The sequence below is a fragment of the Dipodomys ordii genome, unplaced genomic scaffold, assembly GCF_000151885.1.
Source record: "Dipodomys ordii isolate 6190 unplaced genomic scaffold, Dord_2.0 Scaffold1000001372, whole genome shotgun sequence".
Taxonomy (NCBI): domain Eukaryota; kingdom Metazoa; phylum Chordata; class Mammalia; order Rodentia; family Heteromyidae; genus Dipodomys; species Dipodomys ordii.
Window position 1 is genome coordinate 26251 of NW_012284989.1, and position 19366 is coordinate 45616.

Below are 19366 nucleotides of genomic sequence, written 5' to 3' on the forward strand. Positions count from 1 at the left end.
GCTTCAAACCTGTGACCAGAGGAGAGGAGGAGGAGACAAAATCATTCTCAGAGAAAGCACCTATAAAGAACATTGGGTAGTTGACTTATAAATTCAAAGCATTGGAATGATGCTGTTAAGTAGTCAGATTATCCAGATTAAAAAATGAAGAAGAAAAGAAAGGCAGGTGCCAGTGGCTGCTGAATGTAATCCCAGCTCCTCAGGAGGCTGAGATGTAGAGAATCTGAGTTTGAATCTAGCCAACGTAGGAAAGTCCATGACACTGTTATTTCTAAGAGATCACAGAAAACCCAGAAGTGATGCTGTGGCTCAAGGTTAATGCAATACCCTTGAGCACAAGTAACTCAGTGACAACGCCTATGCTCATAGTTCAACCCCAGGACCTACATCCATGTATTGTGTATGTGTGGATGTATTCCTATAGGGGAAACTCCAGGGTAGCTATGATGAAAGGCACCAAGCTAGAAAATTTGTTTTCAATACAATGATTTCATAACACAGAGACTGCTTTCATGACAGTGCATGTTCCTGGGCTCCCCTCACAGTTCCCAGTCCAGTGTGAGGGTTTCTCTGGCTCCCTAGGCCTGCTGAAAGAAGGCTCTCTCATTGTCTGAACAGGCAGACAAAAGGCCTCAGTCCTGTACAGCTGTGTAACAAACAACTGCATCTGGGCCAATTAGTGAGGATGAGTGTGGATAGGCTCTGAAGGTCAGGACAAAAAGGCCACTTTTTTTAAATTTAATTTTATTTTATTTGTGAACATACTGTACAGAGGGGTTACAATTACATGGGCAGGATAATGCGTACATTTCTTACCAAGCATTGCAGCCTCCTCCTTTGTTTACCCTTCACATTGCTTCCCAGCCTTCCCCCTCCCCCCGAATCCCAATCCTTCTTCTTCCCCCCCATTCCCCCCCAGCACCGATGGGCCTCTTTGTTCCCCAAGCTATCTCTCTCCCCAGTGCTCCATGTTGACAGGCAGCCTTCATTTGGGCCACCTCCTTTGGCAGGCCAAGTTCCCAGCACTAATCCTGCCTTTGTGAGACTATATTCTGGTGTTCAGATACAGTGCTCAATATAATTCAGGAGTCCTTCTGGCAGACAACTAGGGCACTTAACCTCAAGAAATGTTTCATTGAGGGTGATGATGGGCCTATGATGCCTCTGCTAGGTTCCAGGAAGCTTTGGAAATCCAAGCACATGTCTGATCTTGCATCCTGTCATCTAGGACTGCTGAAGCACATTAGGTTTTGAAACCTTTGACCTCTCCTAGTTGAGCCCTGGGTGGCAAGGTTTTGGGGTTGAACACAGGGCCTGGGTTCTGACCATGAGCTCAGCGCCGGAGCCCAATGCTTTACCATTTTATGTTACAGCTTTACCACTGGTCTGTGTGTGTGTGTGTCTGTGTGTGTGTGCGCACACACACACCAGTACTGGAGTTTGAACTCAGGACCTGAGCACTGTACCTAATTTCTCTTGTACAAGAATAGTGCTCTCCCACTTGAGCCACATAGCCACTTCAGGCTTTTTTCTAGTGATGTGTTCCTGAGAAGTCAAGTCCAAGGTTTGATAGATGCAAAACACTCTATCCCTAAGGCACATTCCCAGCCCTCTACTTCAGGTTTGTTATTCATGCCATATTTTTCTGCCAGTCCTGGGATTTAAACTCAAGTCCTAGGTACATCTACAGCACTGTGGGAGAAGGGGAAGCACACCGTGCTGGTAGACAAGAAAGTCAGGGAACAGTCCCAGGGCCTGAATTCAAGTTCTAGCTCTTGCAAAAATAATATTCTCATGCATTTTAAATACAGGATTTATATTACATACACATGTTTACTGCATATTGCAGTTAGTGTGGTTATTCATTTTATTTTGTGTTTTATTTGTTTCTTATGTATTTTAGTGAGTGTGATTACACATATAACCTGTGTTACATCTCATTACATAGGACATAGATTTGCCAATGTACTATACATCATTCCTGAGACCCAGGACTTTCATTGATAAGGAAAACAAATGGGACATTTGGCTTCTTCCACCAGGATTAATTAAGTTTTTGGCATTTCTGTGATTTGAACTCAGGGCCTAGAAAGCCCACTTCATGAATGGGGAGTGGGTAAATGTTAGCACACCAGTCTGATGCAAATGAAGTTGTCGGGCAAATTTGGCCCTAGGAGTGGACAATATATAAACACATAGATGTGTAAAATGCAATGTGTGTGTATTTACATATGTATATGCATCTATAAACGTATACAGAGACAGATAGACATTTATGTAGATTCTAGTGTATAACTCTATATAAAGAGTGATGTCTATATCTTTTGTATATTCTATTACTACTAATTATTTGGTCTAAAATTATTCCTCCATTAATTAATCACGGTTGAAGACTTAATAAAGTATTAATTAAATTAATCAATGACCTATATTTAATGCATACAATCTTACATTAGAAAGACTAGTTAATTACTAATTCAATTAGTACATTTCAAACATTCTATTAGTGTTCCTAGAGATAGGAACCAGTTTCCTAGGACCTTCAGCCATGTGTATGTGGCAGTTCCAGGATTAAACTCAGGGTGCAAGTGTCTGGGTTATCCTCAGGCTTCACTGACAGCCCACCAGCCTCAGCCATGCAAAGTCATGTACAATTTTCAAGCCAAGTCAGTGAGATCCAGGATGGTCACTGTGCAAATGAAACAAAGGTAAAACTGTTGTGGAAAACTTTCTGGTTTTTCCTCTTCCATTTTGGTTTATTTGTTTGTTGGCCAGTTCTGGGAGATGAAATTGGGTCCAAGGATCCTTGGATCATCTGTGGGTGTAAAAGCTGCACCCTCGCCTAGGGTAATCAAGCCTGAGGCAGATTTGTGATGACCTGAGTTCAAGCCCTGTGCCTGCTCCCCCCAAAAACATTAAGGTTCTGGCTTGGAATTTGGGACATTTTATCTGCCATACCTAGGATTTGAAATCAGGGCCTGGGTAACTCTATTTTGCTGTGGGTAAAGTGGAAGCTCACCCTCCTACCAAAAGCCAGAAATGGAGCTGTGGCTCAAGTGGTAGAGTGCCAGGCTTGAGGCAAAAATTAAAGAGACCAGAACCCAGACCCTAAGTTCAAGCCCCAGTACTGGCACATAAAAAATAAAGAAAAGCTTTCAGGAGTTCCTAGTTCACTCTGGTGAAAGTCCAAATCAGTTGGGTACTGGTGGCTCATGCCTATCCTCCTAGCTCCTCAGGAGGCTGAGATCTGAGGATTATGGTTCAAAGCCAGCCCAGGCAGGAAAGGCTGGGAGACTCTGATCTCCAATGAACTACAAGAAAACTGGAAATGGTACTGTGGCTGAAGTGGTAAGCTGAAGAGCTGAAGGGACAGTGCCCAGGCCCACAGTTCTAGCACCATGACCAACACCTGGCCTGCTTGAACCTTACTCTGTGGCTCTAGGCAGAGTAATTTCCAGTGGGCCCCTGAGCGTCTCCGAATATCTAGGTGTCGTACAAGTCTTGAAAGCAGTCTCGTTGGGAGACTTTGCCTACAGAGCGGGCCAAAGTTTCAGAGAAGAGTCTAGCCTTGGGGCTTGGAGGAAATCGGCCAGAATGACATCAGAATGGCATCTGTCATGGGTGCAGTGTGGATCTGGGCAGTAAATCAGCATTTCAGACCAGGTCTCTGGGCCAGGAGGGGCAAGAGCTGCAAGATGGCACAGCAGGTAATGCCTACTCACGGGGGCAAATTTGTCAGGCACAGCTTGGGTAGGTGTTGTGTTGGGCTCATGAAAGACTTGTAGGCTCAGGAACCCACAGCTGGCTGGCTGCTGCTTGCAGCAGTGGCTATCCCAGGAGTCCCAGGGCTCAGAGCCCTGATTTCCTCACCAATGCTCAGCGGCAGATGAAGGTCTGCAATCATGCACCGAGTATAAACGAGCATCCATCGTGTTCTTCCCTTGGTCCTGTACCCTATGCATGAATGTATGTGCATGTGCCATGGAACTTACTTCCATGGCCCAGACCTCTCAGCCCAAGAAGGAGTTGGGGAGAAATAACTTACGTATCGAGAGTTCACTATGACTGTGCCTCCAGACTGCCCCCAGTTCTAGCTCAACTCATCATTACCACCTTCCTCTGTGTGTTTGTGTGTGTGTGTGTGTGTTTGTGTGTTCATGCGCACATCTTGGTACTAGGGCTTGAACTCAGGACCCGGGCTCTGTCCCTCACTTTTTTCATTCAAGGCTAGCAACTCTACCACTTGAGCCACAGCTTTTCTTCCAGCTTTCAGGTGGTTATTGGAAGAGAAGTCTCAAAAACTTTAGAAAAGTGAGCTGGTGATAAGAAATGTACTCATTATCTTGCCCATGGAATTGTAACCCCTCTGTACAGTATTTTCACACAAAAAAAGATCCCACTGATACCAGAAAAAAAAACAAGAAAAGTGAGCTGGGCTGTCTCTGAATGCCAATCCTTAGATCTTAGCCTCCTCAGAAGCTAAGAATATGAGAGCATGAGCTATTAACATCTGGCCACACTTTCCTTCTTGGCTAAGACAGTGTACCTCTCTCCCAGCTTAGCACCATGTACAGCTAACCTTCCTTCTCCTCCCTCTACTCCTCCAGGCTTCAGAGGAAACGTACCCTCCCCTGAAGACATAGAAATAGGATGCTTGACAGGTTTGAGCTTTATGTTCTCCACACAGTCAAGGGCTGCTGGGAGCTGATATAGAGATCAGAGATCTAGGCCAGGGCAAGTAGACAGCTGTTAGAACAGAAGACAGTATGAAGAGACATCCTTAAAGCTGGATGGGAGTGGGTCATGCCTATAATCCTAGCTACTCAAGGTTGACACATGAGGATCAAGCAAGATTCAAAGCTAGCCTGGGCAGACTCTTATCTCCAATGAATCACCAAAAAGCTGGGAAGCAGAGCTACTGTAGTTCAAGTAGTAGAGCACCAACCTTGTGCAAACAAGCTAAAGGATACCACCTAGGCCCTGTGTTCAAGCCCTAGTAAACACACACACACACACACACACACACACACTAACATCCTTACCAGGTGCCAATTGACTCATACCAGCAATCCTAACTACTTAAGAGGCTAAGCTCTTAATATGGCAGCTTGAAGCCAGCCCAGACCAAAAAGATTGTGAGAATCTTATCTCCACTAAACTACTAAAAAAGATGAAATGTGAGCTGTGGTTCAAGTGGTAGCATGTTAGATTTGAACAAAGGAAGCTCAGTGCCTATGCCCTGAGTTCCAGCTGTAAGAGTTTTTTTTTAAGACAACCTTTGCCCCCTCCTTCCCTCAGGCCATAAATCCAAATGTTGGTCATCCTAGATCTCACTTCCACTCCTGCCACTTCCACAGCACCACCACAAGTGGCCTGTTTCTGGCCAGCTCTGGGTTAAGAAGTGAATGTACACAAGGGTGGCATACCCAGGTCAAGGCTAATGCCCCAGAACATTGAGGTATTGGCCATACCAGTCTCTCCTTCCCCAATTCCCTGGCCCTGGAATCTAAAGTCTGTGCCTCTGTATTCTGGGCATCCAGAAATCTCTAGAAGGATTTGAAAGGCCCAGATGGGGCTGGAAGGTAGACTTGCCTGCAATAAAGTACGTGGACATTTCCTAGACACCAATAGATATTTCCAAGCCACCTTGGCCTCACCTCCAATGCAGCCCGGAATCCTCCTTGCTTGGGCGGCCTTCAGTCCGCTCTCAAGCTGGAGTTGGCCAGAGCCACCGGCAACCCTCTTCCTCCACTCACTTCCAGCTTGCTGAGAAGGACATGCAGCCAGAGGTCTAGCTGAGGAAAAGGGCAGGACATCCGATGTCTGAGTTCCCCACCCAGAGACAGGCAAGACTCTATTGCAGCTGGCCCAGCTGACTCAGAATCCCCTGCAGGCGGCCAAAGATTTGGACAGCTGGACTTGGGCCCCAAAGAAAAGCTTGAACTCAGGTCTCTGGCAATTTAGCACTCATTGTAGACCCTGATAGGAGGCTAAAGACAAAGTCGGTGTGGAGGAGGGGCACCATCCGAGGTCAGAAAGAGGCAGAAAGGCACCCTGAAGGGGACAGGGAAAGATGAGGGACACACACACACACACACACACACACACAAATGTGGCACTACTGTCTCACACCTGTCATCCTAGCTACTCAGGAGGCTGAGGTCAAAGCCAGCCAGCACAGAAATGTCTCTGAGGCTCTTATCTCCAATGAACCACCAAATAGCCAGAAATGGAGATGCAGCTCAAGTGTTAGAGCACTAGCTTTGAGCACAGAAGCATAGGAACTTCACCTAGACCTTGAGTTCAAGGCCCAGGTCTTCTACATCCAAACACACAGACACAGACACACAGACAAAACACATGAACAGACAGACACACACACTGGTAGCCCAAAGCCTCAGCAGTCCCTGAGCACCCTGAATATGCCACCCCAGAGACGATGGCACTACCATCATCAGACCAACTGTAGACAAAACTCAGAGCCTCTCACAGGTCTGGAATAGTTCACAACACATCATGGCATTTCTACTGTAGACATAGTTATGCAGAAAATTCAGCTACCTTTTGTTTGGTTGCAGGTTATGGGGTTTGAACTTTGGGCCTGCCAGAAGGCCCTCAGCTCTTCAGATGAAAGTGTGTGCTCTACTACTGGACCCACAGCACCACATCCTATTTTCTGGTGGTTCATAGAGGATAAAGTCTCACAGACGTTCCTTCCCAAGCTGGCTTTGAACCATTATCCTCAGCTCTCAGCCTCCTGAGTAACTAGGATGACAGTTGTGAGCCACTGGCAGCGCCCAGCTACACCCAACTTCTTTTTTTCTTCAGCTCTTTTCTTTCTTTCTTTTTTATTGTGAAAATACTGTACAGAGGGGTTACAATTACATGGGCAAGATAAGGAGTACATTTCTTATCAAATATTGTAGCCTCCTCTGCAGTCAACTTCTTATACCAAGGGAAAACCCAACTCATCAAGACACAAACCAAATGTAACCGTACACTTCAGACTTGGTCACCAGCATCCAAAACCTTCTTCCATGGATGGAGAGCATATAATTGACACTACCATCCCACCCCAGCTCCGATTCACCCACTCCCTGCCTGCGACAAGCCACGACCTCTGGAGTTCTTGGTAAGGCACCACCCACCCTGCTATGGCTTCACACTGGGGTAAACCTGGGGAGGTATTAGAAATGTTTGTACAATGAGGCCAGCATCTGGTCTCCCAACCTCAACCACCCCAATACTTCACTATCTCTTGCAAGCAAGGAAGGGGTATCTTTCTTTCCTGTTTGGTTTTTTGTTTTTGTTTTATTTTTGGTTGAGAGCCTTGAATTCATTGTTTGGGTACTGTCCCTGATGTCTAATTTTCCTCAAGGCCAGTGTTCTGCCACTTGAGCCACAGTGCCACTTCTGGTTGGAGATTGGAGATGAGGCTCTGGAGGGACTTTTCTGCCAGGGCTGGGAAATGAGATCCACTGCATCTCAGACTCCCAAGTGGCCAGGATGACAGATGTGGGATAACAGGTATGAGCCAGCGGCTCATGGCTTAAGGTGTCTAGTCCTTCAGAATTTCCACCTAGTCCTCCTCTAGAAGATACCACCTAGACACCCCTCTACCTCCCTCAGAGACAGCAAAGGGAGGCTAGAATCTGGGTGTGGCCATGGGGATTAAAGGGCCCACTCCACATCACTAATCCCCTCTAAGCTCCCATCTACCTCCTCTGGATTGCCTGGTCTTCCAGGGCAGATCAGACCCACTAGGAGTTCTGGGGCCTGCCCTATGTCCCCATACCCCACCAAACTGATACCTGAGGACTTCCGGGGCCAACTGCTCCATGTCCTGGTGGAAGACCTTGGGAGGCTTGCTGAAAACTGGGTACAGGGGTGCACAGGGCAGGAGTGTCCAGCTCCCATCTGTCAAAGAAGACACAAAGCACGGATGAATACACTAAGAGCTTCAGGGCATAGCCATCAACCTGTCACCAAGGTCCCTGAGAGAACTGCTTTATGGTGACAGCCCTGGGGCCTGACCTCAGGGCCCCGGTATTGTCCCTGACTTTCTTTGTCTCCAGAGGAGTGCTCTTTCACCTGAGCCACAGTGCCACTTCCAGCTTTTTCTGTGTATGCAGGACTTAGGAATTGAACCCATGCTTTCCTGTGTGCTAGGCGAGCCCTCTACCTCTAAGATGCAATGCCAGCCCTGGATAGCTGTTCTCCTGTGACCCCTCAGCCCTGTCTTGGGACAGTCTCGCATATCTATACCAAGTCTCTCACCAGCAGCCCTGGCTGGAAATGAACATGCTCTGCTATGTTGTCTCCAAGAAGCCCTTTCTGATCACCTTGGCATAGCTGGAGACTCTCCACTGTGCAGGCTGCCAGACTTGTCAGGCTCTGCCTTCCAGCCAGTGTGGGTTGAGAATGCACAAAGGGGAAGGCCTGGATTCCACCACCGGATTTCTGAAAGCCCTTACACTCCACCCAGGGGCAGGTGTTGTATCACACTCCGTGAGAGGGGGCTGGAGGCCTGGGCAATATGTGGGCAACAAGACAGGACCATTTCTTTTTGTGACCTTGAACTGAGGATCTGGCAACTGTCTCTCTGAGTTTTATTGCTCAAGACTGGTGCTCTACCACTTGAGAGACAGCTCCACTTCTGGCGTTTTGGTGTTTCCATGGAGAGTAGATGTTCATGGGGTTTCCAGCTTATGGCTGGCTTCAAAATGTGATGCTCAGATCTCAGCCTCCCAAGTAGCCAGGATGACAGGCATGAGCCTGAACCCCAGGTGATGGGCACCAAAGTTTTTTTTGGTTTTTGTTGGCTCACGTTAATCTCCTATCAACTAGCAAGCCCAAGTTAAAATAATCAGTTACAGGGGATCAAATTCCTCTCCTAGGTCAGTTAATCCAAGGAGATAAAGTGTCTTTGGAAAAGGCTAGTCTGAGTTGCCTTAAGGATGTTTGTGTGTTTGTGTGTGTGAGTGTTGGGGATACCTACCCTCATCTCTGTGGTGCCTCATCCTCCCAGCAGGGAGTGCATCCAGGATCTTGACCCAAGGCGGGTGGATGGGAGAGGGTACCTAAGGTAACATCCAAGGGGATGATCTGAATTCTGTCCTGCATCCTAAGCCTGGACAGATAAAGGAGAGAAAGAGAAGGTTGGGGGAACATCAAAAGTATCCCCTTACATTTGGCTGAATGTACCAGCGAGAAAACTGAATACATCTTTCTTGGTAGTCAGCTAAAGGGTGTACACTATTCATTTATTTTATGATTGTGTTAGTCCTAGGGCTTGGATTCAGGGCCTGGGTGTTATCCCTTAGCTTCTTTTGTTCAAGGCTGAGGCTCTACGAGTTGAGCCACAGCACATCTGGCTTTTTTGTGTCAGGGTTGGGGGAGGGAGGTGGTTTATGGGAGATAAGAATCTCCTGGACTTTCCTTCCCGGGCTGCTCTGAGTCACAACCATCAGACCTCAGCCTCCCAAAGAGCCAGGATGATGGGTGGGAGCCATGAGCTCCTGACCACCACCATCCATTTATAATCCCTTAGGCCCATGGCCGTGCAACCCATACTACACTTCCTTGTTGGGAGTAGGAAGCAGACATGAGTGGGTTTGATACTTCAACAACCTACCTATCTTTGAGCATTGTTCTGGGTAAGTCTGATGGAGGCTTCCTCCTTATCCACAGCAATGACTTGGCTCTGTCACAAGAACAAATGTCCAATGGGAGGTGTCAGGTCTTGGGTCTTTCCTCTGAAACTGAAATGACACTCCCCTGCCAAGGGTATTACACATGGAGTGTTTTTATTGTCTTATAGCCAGGGTCTTGTCAGATATGTGAGGGTATAGGTCAGAGGCCCGGGATTGTGCTGGGCAGGGGGACAAGGTGACACCTTCAGAGTGATGTGGTGAAGGACTAAAGGGATGGACAATGAATAACCATCACGGTCTAGCTGGGGCACAGAGGGGCTTACCTCAAGGGACTGGTTCAACAGGCTGAGCAAAACAGCTCCTGACCCACAGCCCACCTCCAGAATGAGAGGGCCACCTTGGGTTCCAGCCACATGGGGATGCTGGGGCACCTCCTCCAGTACTCATTCAACCAATTCCTGAGAGTGAGAAAGAGGGAGGGAGAGAGAGAGGGATATACAGACAGACAGACAGAGAGGGAGAGAGAGAGAGACAGAGGTCCAGAATTACACTTAAGCCAGGTGCCAGTGGCTCAGACCTATAATCCTACCTACACAGGAGGCTGAGATGTGAAGATCATGACTCCTAGCTGGCCCTGGCAGGAAGATCTTTGAGACTCTTATCCTCAAAGAACCAACAGAAAACCGGAAATGATGCTGTGGCTCAGGGGGTAGAGTACTAGCCTTGTTCTGAGGAGCTCAGGGATAGCATCTAGGCCCAGAACTCAATCCCCACAAATGCCAAGAAGTGGACTTCCCACCGCAAGAAGTGGACTGAATAACACCGACTGTCCTAGAAAGCATGGCAGAGAAATCAGGCCAAGCTTCCTGTCAGCTGGAGGTCATGAGTAGGTCACCTGGTTTCTCCATGACTCATTTTCCCCAACTGGAAAAATGAATAGAGTGAAGGATCCCTTCCTCATGGGGACTGGGTAATGATGAAAGAGAGCCATGTTTTGTTTCATAATCCCAGGCCTGTTGCATGATTAATAACAGACCCCATCTGAGCCCTTTCCCGGCAACTTCCTGTCATATGCTCACAGAATTGTTGAGAACTGTATCTGACACCTGCTCCCTCTGTGCCTGGCCCTGCTCCAGAGATCCCTCTGTACTAGTCCCTTATTTACTCATAACTGTCCCATGAGGAGACAGGTCCAATGGTCGACATCCAACCCAGAGTTTCACCTGTGGTTAAGAATCGGCTGCCGTGAACTACGAGTTTGGGACAATCCATCTAAAATGATGACTGAGCAGGTTGCTAAATGTCTACCACCACCACCACCCCACACACACACACATACACACAAACACACCTCCACCGTCCTTTGCAGGCAAAGATGTTTTACTTTCTCTCTTTTTGTTGTATGTAGGGCTTGAACTCTGGGCCTGGGTGCTATCCCTAAGCTCTTCAGCTCAAGTCCAGCACTGTAATTCTTGAGCCACAGCACCACTTCCAGTTTTCTGGTGCTTTATTGGAGAGAATAGTCTGAGGGTCTTTCCTGCCCAAGTTGGCTTTTACCTGTGATCCTAAGATTTAGCTCCTGAGTACTTAGGATGACAGCCATGAGCCACTGGCACCCAGCCAAAGATGCTTTTCTATGCCTGTCATCCTAATTGTGAATGGTTGGCTCCCTTGATCCAGGGACTCCAAACCAAGGCTTGCATGCTCCCTTCTTCCTTCCTTTCCTCCTTTTCTCACTCCATCCTTCCCTCCTCTCTTTCTCTTTCCTTTCTTTGTGTCACTCCTGGGCATGAACTCAGAGCCTGGGTGCTGTCCCTGAGCCTTTTTATTCAAGGCCAACAGTCTACAGCTTGAGCTACTCATCCACATCTGGCATTTTCTTTTTGGTAGTCAGTTGGACATAAGAGTCTTACAGGCTTTTCTGCCTGGGCCTTAAGGCTCAATCCTCCTATCTCAGCCTCCTTAGTAGCTAGGTTGACAGGTGTAAGGCACCAGCATCCAGCTCAAACCAAGATTTCTTCACGTGCTGTGGAACCAGCACTGGAACCTTTCATCGTGCATGACCTGCCACCCTTCCCCCCAGGCTTGGCACACACTGTAGGGTTTTGTTGGATAAATAAGTGAGCATCTGTCTATGATAATACTACAGACAAGTCCCATCTAATTCAGGTAAGCATCCTGGGTGGGGGCAAAGCCTGATGTAGCTCTCCCACAGTTCTCCCTCCTCCCTCTTCCCACCCTCCTAGTGCCACCGCACTTAACTGTTTTCGTTCCAAGGACATGAGCCATGATGTACTCACTGTATTCTGGGGTCTCTGGGATGCCTATCTTCTCAAAGATCTCTGTCCAGCCACTGAGAAGCTGAATTGCACTCAATTCTCCACTCAACTGTGAACAAGATTGTCGTGAGGCAAAAGCCTTGCTCAAGGGGCCTCCTCTGCACACCCTAGGGCCAGACAGGATGGTCCACCATATCCAACCCCCAAGTTTCATGTTGCAGAAAAGGATCCCTGAGGCATCCTGGGTCTCTGAATCTCCCAGAGTCCAGTACAGGTCCTGGGAATTGTCTCTGCTCACAGCGATCAGGCTGCAGATGGCAAGGTCACAATCTCTGCTCCCCACAACATTCTCTACTGTAGTGATCACCCTAGAGAGAGCCAGAGGAGAATTGGCAGCTGTTGGAGAAAGGCAGTCAAGGCACGACGTTCATAGCAAGAGACCATTTGGATCAGGAACTCTGCTTGTATTGCTTGAATGTCATTGTTTGGTGGCTGAAATGGTCCATCTCATTTGACCCAGTATCCCAAGCATTAAGGAAAAACCCTGGAAAAGCTGGCATTTCAACTTGTCCCAATCAAACTTAAAGGGTTCCAAAGTCAGTGGTCCCCTTTTTCTTCCAGACAGCCTACAGTAGGTTACAGAAAATGGCATTCAGAGAGCCCTAGCTAACTGCCATGTCCTGATCCCAAGTAGGCTCCAGCAGGGGGATCACACTTGCCTACCATTGCCCAGCTGGAAACAGCCCAGGAGGGACACAGATTGGAGTCTGCAGGACTCCAGGGAGGACTACCCACCAGTGCACTGCCCCTAGAGGGAATCCATGTCACCATTGGGCGCCCGGAGCCCCCTGCCCAGATGTCCACGTACACCATCAATACCCTGGGTAAGATTCCCCTCTCATCCTCAGTTGTGGTGAACCATCTGCTATGTCACACCGTTCGTCACTTCCCAGACCCTCCTAGATTCACAGACCCTGTCCTACTACCTCCCATCTCATTCTCTATTTATGTTTGGCAGATTCATTCCCAACCTTGAATTAGCTCCAACTATACACACCAGAGCAGACTGTCTGGCTGGAAGAGTGCGGCTGTGGTCACAGTAGCCTCATGAGCCTTCTGGCTAAAGACAGAAGGGCAGGTGTCCACTCTGGTCTGTGGTTCACACAGGCCTCCTAGGGGAGACACATGCAGACCCACCAGCTACAGTGGGCTGCAGGAAAGGGGAAGAAAGTGGTGGGAAGGAACATCTACTGAAACCTTCTCTAAAGGAGCCATGAAACGGTGAAAGAGAAAACAAAAATTATGGCTGGGCTCATACTGGGCATTAATTGAAAAAGAATAACAAATATACACATACACACAAATAAAATGCTTTTGCTCTTTTTAGACATGGTGACTGTACAATGAGAAAGATAATCTCCCTCTCTCTCTCTCTCTCTCTCTCTCTCTCTCTCTCACACACACACACACACACACACACACACAGATTCAGAGCAGTGTCTCTCCTGAGTTTGTTGGTTTCTCATCTGGGCAATGTACTAGCTGGAGCACAGGGGTTCCCTTGTCAGAACCAGGGATCTCACCCAAGGGGAACAATGCTCTAATAATGCAGAACCACCCTGACTCTCCCTTTCTCCAGGGCCAGACCCTTCCCATTGGGAACAACCAGCCTTGATTCCACATTCACCAAAACCCTAGGCCAGGATGCTGAGTGAAAGAGTCCTGAGACATGTGGCTTTTCAGAGCCTGGACAGAAAACAAAGCAGATGCCTCCAGAAAGGTGTCTGACCTGGGATGGGGGTGTTGTTGGGGACTTTGATGGGGTCCTAAGGGCTATATACATGGTTGCACTCCCTACCTCCTTCCTACATACTTCTGGGCAACTTGGCAAATTCTTGGGGAGTACAAGGAGACCAGATGGACTGGGAGCACTAGCAGAAGCTGGCAGAACTGGGAAATGTGATCACCCAGTCAGAACTGTTGAATGCTGGGGTTGGGGGTACAGACCGGTTGTATGTGTGTCAGAGGGGGTGTGTTTTCTCCCAAATACCCACCTTCTATCTGACCCCAGTGCCCTCACCTCTCTAGTGGGCTCTTCTGGGAATGTTTCAGGTGAAAGGGTGACTGAGCACAGAAGACAAGGGCTCACACAACAACGGGGTCTATCTTCTGCATCCAACACCCCCTTCCCCAGCAAAAGGGAAAAGAACCAAGAAGGCAGGTGTGGAGGTGCAGGTCCCCACCTCTGACTAAAGCTACCAGGTTCCCACCAGGGAGAGGAAGGGTGCAGATGCAAGGCTGTGTGGCTCCCACTGCTCCAGGCCAGGGGCTCTGTGGTGCCCCCTCCTCCCCATCCCTGCAGCTCCCCTTTTCCTGGAACACTGGCCACTAGGGATGAGGGTGGGATCCCCTGGTGGACACCCACCTCCACCCCCCACCCCTGAGGTGCTTTTGTGGCAGAGCCAGGACAGACTGTGGGTCACGGGGGAGGCGCAAGCAGGAAGGGAGGGGGAGGCAAGAGGCAAGGGTCCGGGTCCGCGAGGGTGGGGAGGAAGGATAGAGTGGGGGACGGGGTTTATATGGGGGGTTGTGGGGTGCGGGAGCCCACGTCGGCCACTCATGTGTGCTGCTGGGAGAAGCTGTAGGCTGAAACTCCGGGTGCGTGCCGGGAGTCTGAGGACCGAAGGCTGAACACAAGTCAGGGCCACAAGGAGGCCAGTGGTGCAACAGCTCTGCCAGGTGACTGCTAGAGGCTCCGTGGGTCCGAGCCAGCACCGCCATGTTTGAAAGGCAGCGCGGGCGCATGTTAGAGCTGCGCACAGCCTCTGCTCCCCCTCAGCCACCACCACAGCCTCAGCGGCCTCCTAACCTGTGGCTGCCGATGCCAACTCAGCAGCCACTGCCTCTTCGTGCTCCCTGCACCGGGACTTCAGACTCAGGGCAGGGCACCTCCGAGGGGCTGCGTGTGGCGATGTGCCTGCCATGCAGGCTCCGCATGCTCTGCGCTCCCGGCCAGGACCCACACTATGATCAGAGCAGCCGCCAGCCACTGAAGCCCGTTTCCATGGCTGCTAGGACTAGTGCTCGCTCTTCTCCCAGCTCTCTCTTGGCCCCACACTCCTCTCCTGGGCCACCCCGCCCCTGCTGCACACACACCCCTGCCCCCTTGGGATCCTTGTGGTTGCTGCCAACAATGTGCGCTCCTGGGCCCCGCCCCCTCCTCCCCTGGGCCCCGCACCCCACCCCTGGCCACAATTGCAGCCCTGACTGGGCCCTGAGGCTTCTAGACCATGGCAATTGCAGCCTTACCTCAGCTCAGCACTACACCCCACCCCCAGTACCAGCACAGGGAATCGAATATCCCCTCAGCACCACCCCTGCAGGAGACTCTCCTCCATCCACCTCGACTCCATACACCAAGCAGGTGCATGGTGACACTGGTGTGTGTATGTGTGTTTGTGTTTGTGTGTGTGTGTGAGTGTAGGGGATAACCACCTCTCAAGGACTCAAACATAGCACCCTTTGGGATGACTTAGCACACAGCAGACTTCCAAAATCAGCACAAAGCACCCTGTGTAAATGACTCAGCACACAGCTCCCTTGAAGTACTCAGCATAAAGAATGCTGGGTAGAGTACTTAGCACACAGCACCCTTTGAAGGAGGGAGTCTATAGCCCATAGTGTAAAGGACTCAGTGCATGGCACACTTTGAAACACTCAGCACATAGCACTCTTTCCCAGGGACTGATCACATGCTGTGTTGAAGAACGCTGTGTAAAACACCTCGTGCACAGCTTCCTTTGATAAACTCAGCACACAGAACAATTTTGAAGGACTCAGCACATACCACACTGTGGAAGCTCTCAGCACACAGCACCATTTGAAGGACAGTACAGAGCACCCTATATAAAGGACTTGGCACACAGCACACAAAATACACCTCATCCCTCTCTTCTCAAGGGCTCACACATAGCAGGACCCTCTAGGATGCATTAGCACACCACACCTTTTGAAGGACTCAGCATACAATACATTGTGTAATGGACTCAGTACAAAGCCCCCTTTAAAAAACCCAGGATGGCCCACTCTTCTCAGGGACTCAGCACATAGCACCCTTTGGGATGACTCAGCAAACAGCACCTTTTGGAGGACTCAGCCCATAACTCCCATGAGGGAAGGACCCAGTAAATAGCGCCCTTTGAAGGACTCAGCACATAGCTGTATGTCACAAGTTCAGCTGTCATTAGAATTAGGGTGCTTTCTTCAGTATCACCATTCTTCAGAAACACTTCACAAATCCTACTAGTTCACATTTATACAAGCTGTGTTTTATGGGTCTTGAACTCAAAGCTTGGGGGCCCTGTCCCTGAGCTCTTTGGTTCAATGCTAGAGCTCTACCACTTGGAGGCACAGATCCAATTTTGGTTTTTTGGGTTGTTCTTTAACAGGTCTTATGGTGATAAGTAAGGCTAAGTTGGGGTATCTGTGGGCAAAGGTTCTTAGCTCAGCCTGGAGCTGACCTCTCCCTTCCCTGTGTCCCTGGAAAGCTGGGCCTCCTGGAGCTCTCTTGGCCTAGGGTGGAACAGGCCTGCTCTGGCATCAGCAAACAGGGTGAGCAAAAGTCAGCTTTTCCCTAGTAACTTGCCTAAATTGAACTCTAGAGGATAATGGCATGGGACTGCATGTTCCACGTGTGGGCACCAGGGGGCAGGAGTGGCCCACCATAGGGATAGTACTTGCCAGTTGTGTTTACTCTTGCTTCCCTGGGGCCCCCATCATGATTCAAAGCCATCCTTGAGATGCTTACCTAAAATTAACCATTGAAAAGCAAGTGGGGCTGTGTCTCAAGTGGCACAGCACAAGCTTTGAGCAAGAAAACTCAGGGAGAGAGCCTAGGCCCTGAGTTCACACACACACACACACACACACACACACACACACACACACACACACACCACATGCATGCAAAATCAGAGATTTCTACACTGCAGTCTTTGGGTATTCTCTACTTTTTCCCCCACTAAGCATGGTGGCTACTGGCCTAGGTGTTTGGTGCATACAACATCACCTGGCATCTTCAATTTTGGAGGAACAGAAGTTCAGCCTTCCCCCATCCCAGCTCCTTGATTGGGTCATGGTCTATGCAGGCCCTTTGGGGCTCCTTTACAGACTCGCCAAGATGCCTTCAAAAGGCATCCCATACTGGGCACTGGTGGCTCATGCCTGTCATCCTAGCTACTCAGGAAGCTGAGATCTGGAGGATCACGGTGCCAAGCCAGTCTGGGCAGGACAGTGTATGGGACTCTTATCGATGAACCATCAGACAAAAAAAGTGGCATTGTGGCTCAAGTGGTAGAGTGCCAACCTTGAGAAAAAGAGCTCAGGGACAGCGCTCATGGCCAACAACAACACGGAGAGGCATTGCATGTTGTCTTTGGGATTGGCATGGGCCAAATATAATTGGAATTATTTATAATTGGAATTAATCAAGTCCTCTAAGACAAAGCAGTACCTCCTTTAGTCCTGTGCTCCTCCATCCTGTCTCACCCCCTGCCCTTGTCCATGCTTTGGGTCAGCATGGGTCTGGCTGGATGGGAGGGCTCCAAGGAAGATCCCAGAGCAATCTCCCCACTTCCTACGCCCTGCTCACCCTGCTGCTTCTGCTCTTTGCCATAGACCTTCTTCCTGGAATCCATCCATGAGGTAATCACCACCAACATAGTGGTGAATGGTGGGTCTGGCCTAACTAGGGTCAGTCAGAGGTGGAAGTAGGTCTGGGACTAAGAGCTTCCACCTTGGGTGTGGGCTGAGGCCAGGGCTGACCTTTATTTCATCCTGAGCCTTGCAGTGGTAGGGAGAAAGTGTAGACTCTACATTGAGTCAGGTAAGATCAGAATCTGGAGGACCACTTGTGTGGGGGAGGATGTGGGACTCAGGGGGCCACTGTTGTTGGTACTCTCTTGGGACTCCCCTCTCCCTCTCTCATCCCTCAATGGTAGAAGAGAAACTGCAACAAAGGGTGTGGGTAGAGGGGGCAGGGGAATTTTTGGTGTGAACCAGACTTGTGCTTCATATTCATCCTAGCCCCTACTTCCTATTTATCTGAGGAATGGTCATTTGGGTTTGGGAGGGGGGAGAATCATCCTAGCTGAGAATGTGGCTCAGTGGTAGAGTGTTCGCCTAGCATGCCTGAAGCCCTGGGTTCTATTCCACACAGAAAAAGCTGGAAGGAGAGGTGGGGCCATCCTGGATCAAAAAGAGCTCAGGGACAGTGGCCAGGCCCTGAGTTCAAGCCCCAGAGCTGGAAGAACAAATCTTTGTTTTAAGGCTGTTTTTTTTTTTTTTGCTTCGAAAACAATTTATTGTTTGTGATAAGCAAAACATAGGCCTCTTTCCTGGCCACCAATGGGCCATTAGATATCCCTTGAGTTTGGGCCAACTCCCTGCAGCCTCTGCTCTACCCTACCCCCAGTTTAACCTTCCAGTTGCCCAGCAGATGGAGGCCTGAGAGAAAGCCACTTGGTCACCTACTTCTGGTGGCTGCCAAGGCTTTTGAGAGTCAGTATGTCATACAGAGAGTCATCATCCACATCAATCTACAGGAGAAAGTGAGAGAGCACTCCTCCCCTGAGCCTGGGAGCTGTGGGCGGATCTGGATGTGGGGCATCTGGGACAGGACCTACTCCTTGAGGGAGTCCACTGTGGGGTCGGGAACCCTGAACTCTCCTCTGGCAGTCTCCATGCTGTCATCAAGTTGCATCTGAAGCAGTGTTGGCGGGGGGGCTCAGCCTGTGCTGGCATCTGGAGACTGCTGTCTGTGCCTTCCCTTGCCAGGACTGACAGCAGCTCCCACAGCATCTCCTCTTCTTGATCTTCTCCTGGTACAGCCAGTGCATCCACTGGGCTTTCTCCCAACACAGCTCATTCAGGACCAACATCTGCTCTTTACACACCATGAGGGACTCCTTGATAGTTTGGATGTGTGCCGACAGGTGGCTGCATCAATGGTGGAGCTCACCTGCTGGACTCTGGAAGTCCACCTCATCATGCAGGTCCTGGACGAAGCAGATTTTCTTCTCAGATGCCCGTGTCCCATTTTCCATCCCCATGCATGCTGTGGTGGCAGCTCATGGGGTTGAGGGCCTGTGGCTCCAGCTCAGTCTGGCAATGAGCTGCTGGGTTGGCCCAGGGGTGTCTGAAGCTGGCCCGCCATTCTTGTGTCAGGAGTTTCCCCTTGTGGATCTCATCCTCGAAGAGCACTCTCAGAGCCATGTCACTCTTGGTCTGGGGGACATCTCCATCCTCTGTGATGGTCACATTGGGGGGGCAGATTCTCCTCCTTACCTTTTGTTTCTCAAGGGCTCATGCCTTCACCTTGCACAGGGAAAGCCAGGAAGCTCATCAGGGCCTGCAGGCACTCCTCCTGTGATCTGG

At 49.6% G+C, this 19366-nt stretch overlaps 1 protein-coding gene across 1 annotated transcript in view; it reads right to left on the reverse strand.

The window, feature by feature from the left end:
• The window catches only part of LOC106002784, a 33519-nt gene extending 14478 nt beyond the window's left edge, over positions 1–19041 (reverse strand). The window contains 7 exon segments of the mRNA XM_013037577.1: positions 7812–7917; positions 9081–9132; positions 9641–9703; positions 9977–10111; positions 12099–12300; positions 12990–13104; positions 18951–19041. Coding sequence (XP_012893031.1) covers positions 7812–7917; positions 9081–9132; positions 9641–9703; positions 9977–10111; positions 12099–12300; positions 12990–13104; positions 18951–19041 — 764 coding nt within the window.
• Positions 19042–19366: the final 325 nt, after the last annotated feature.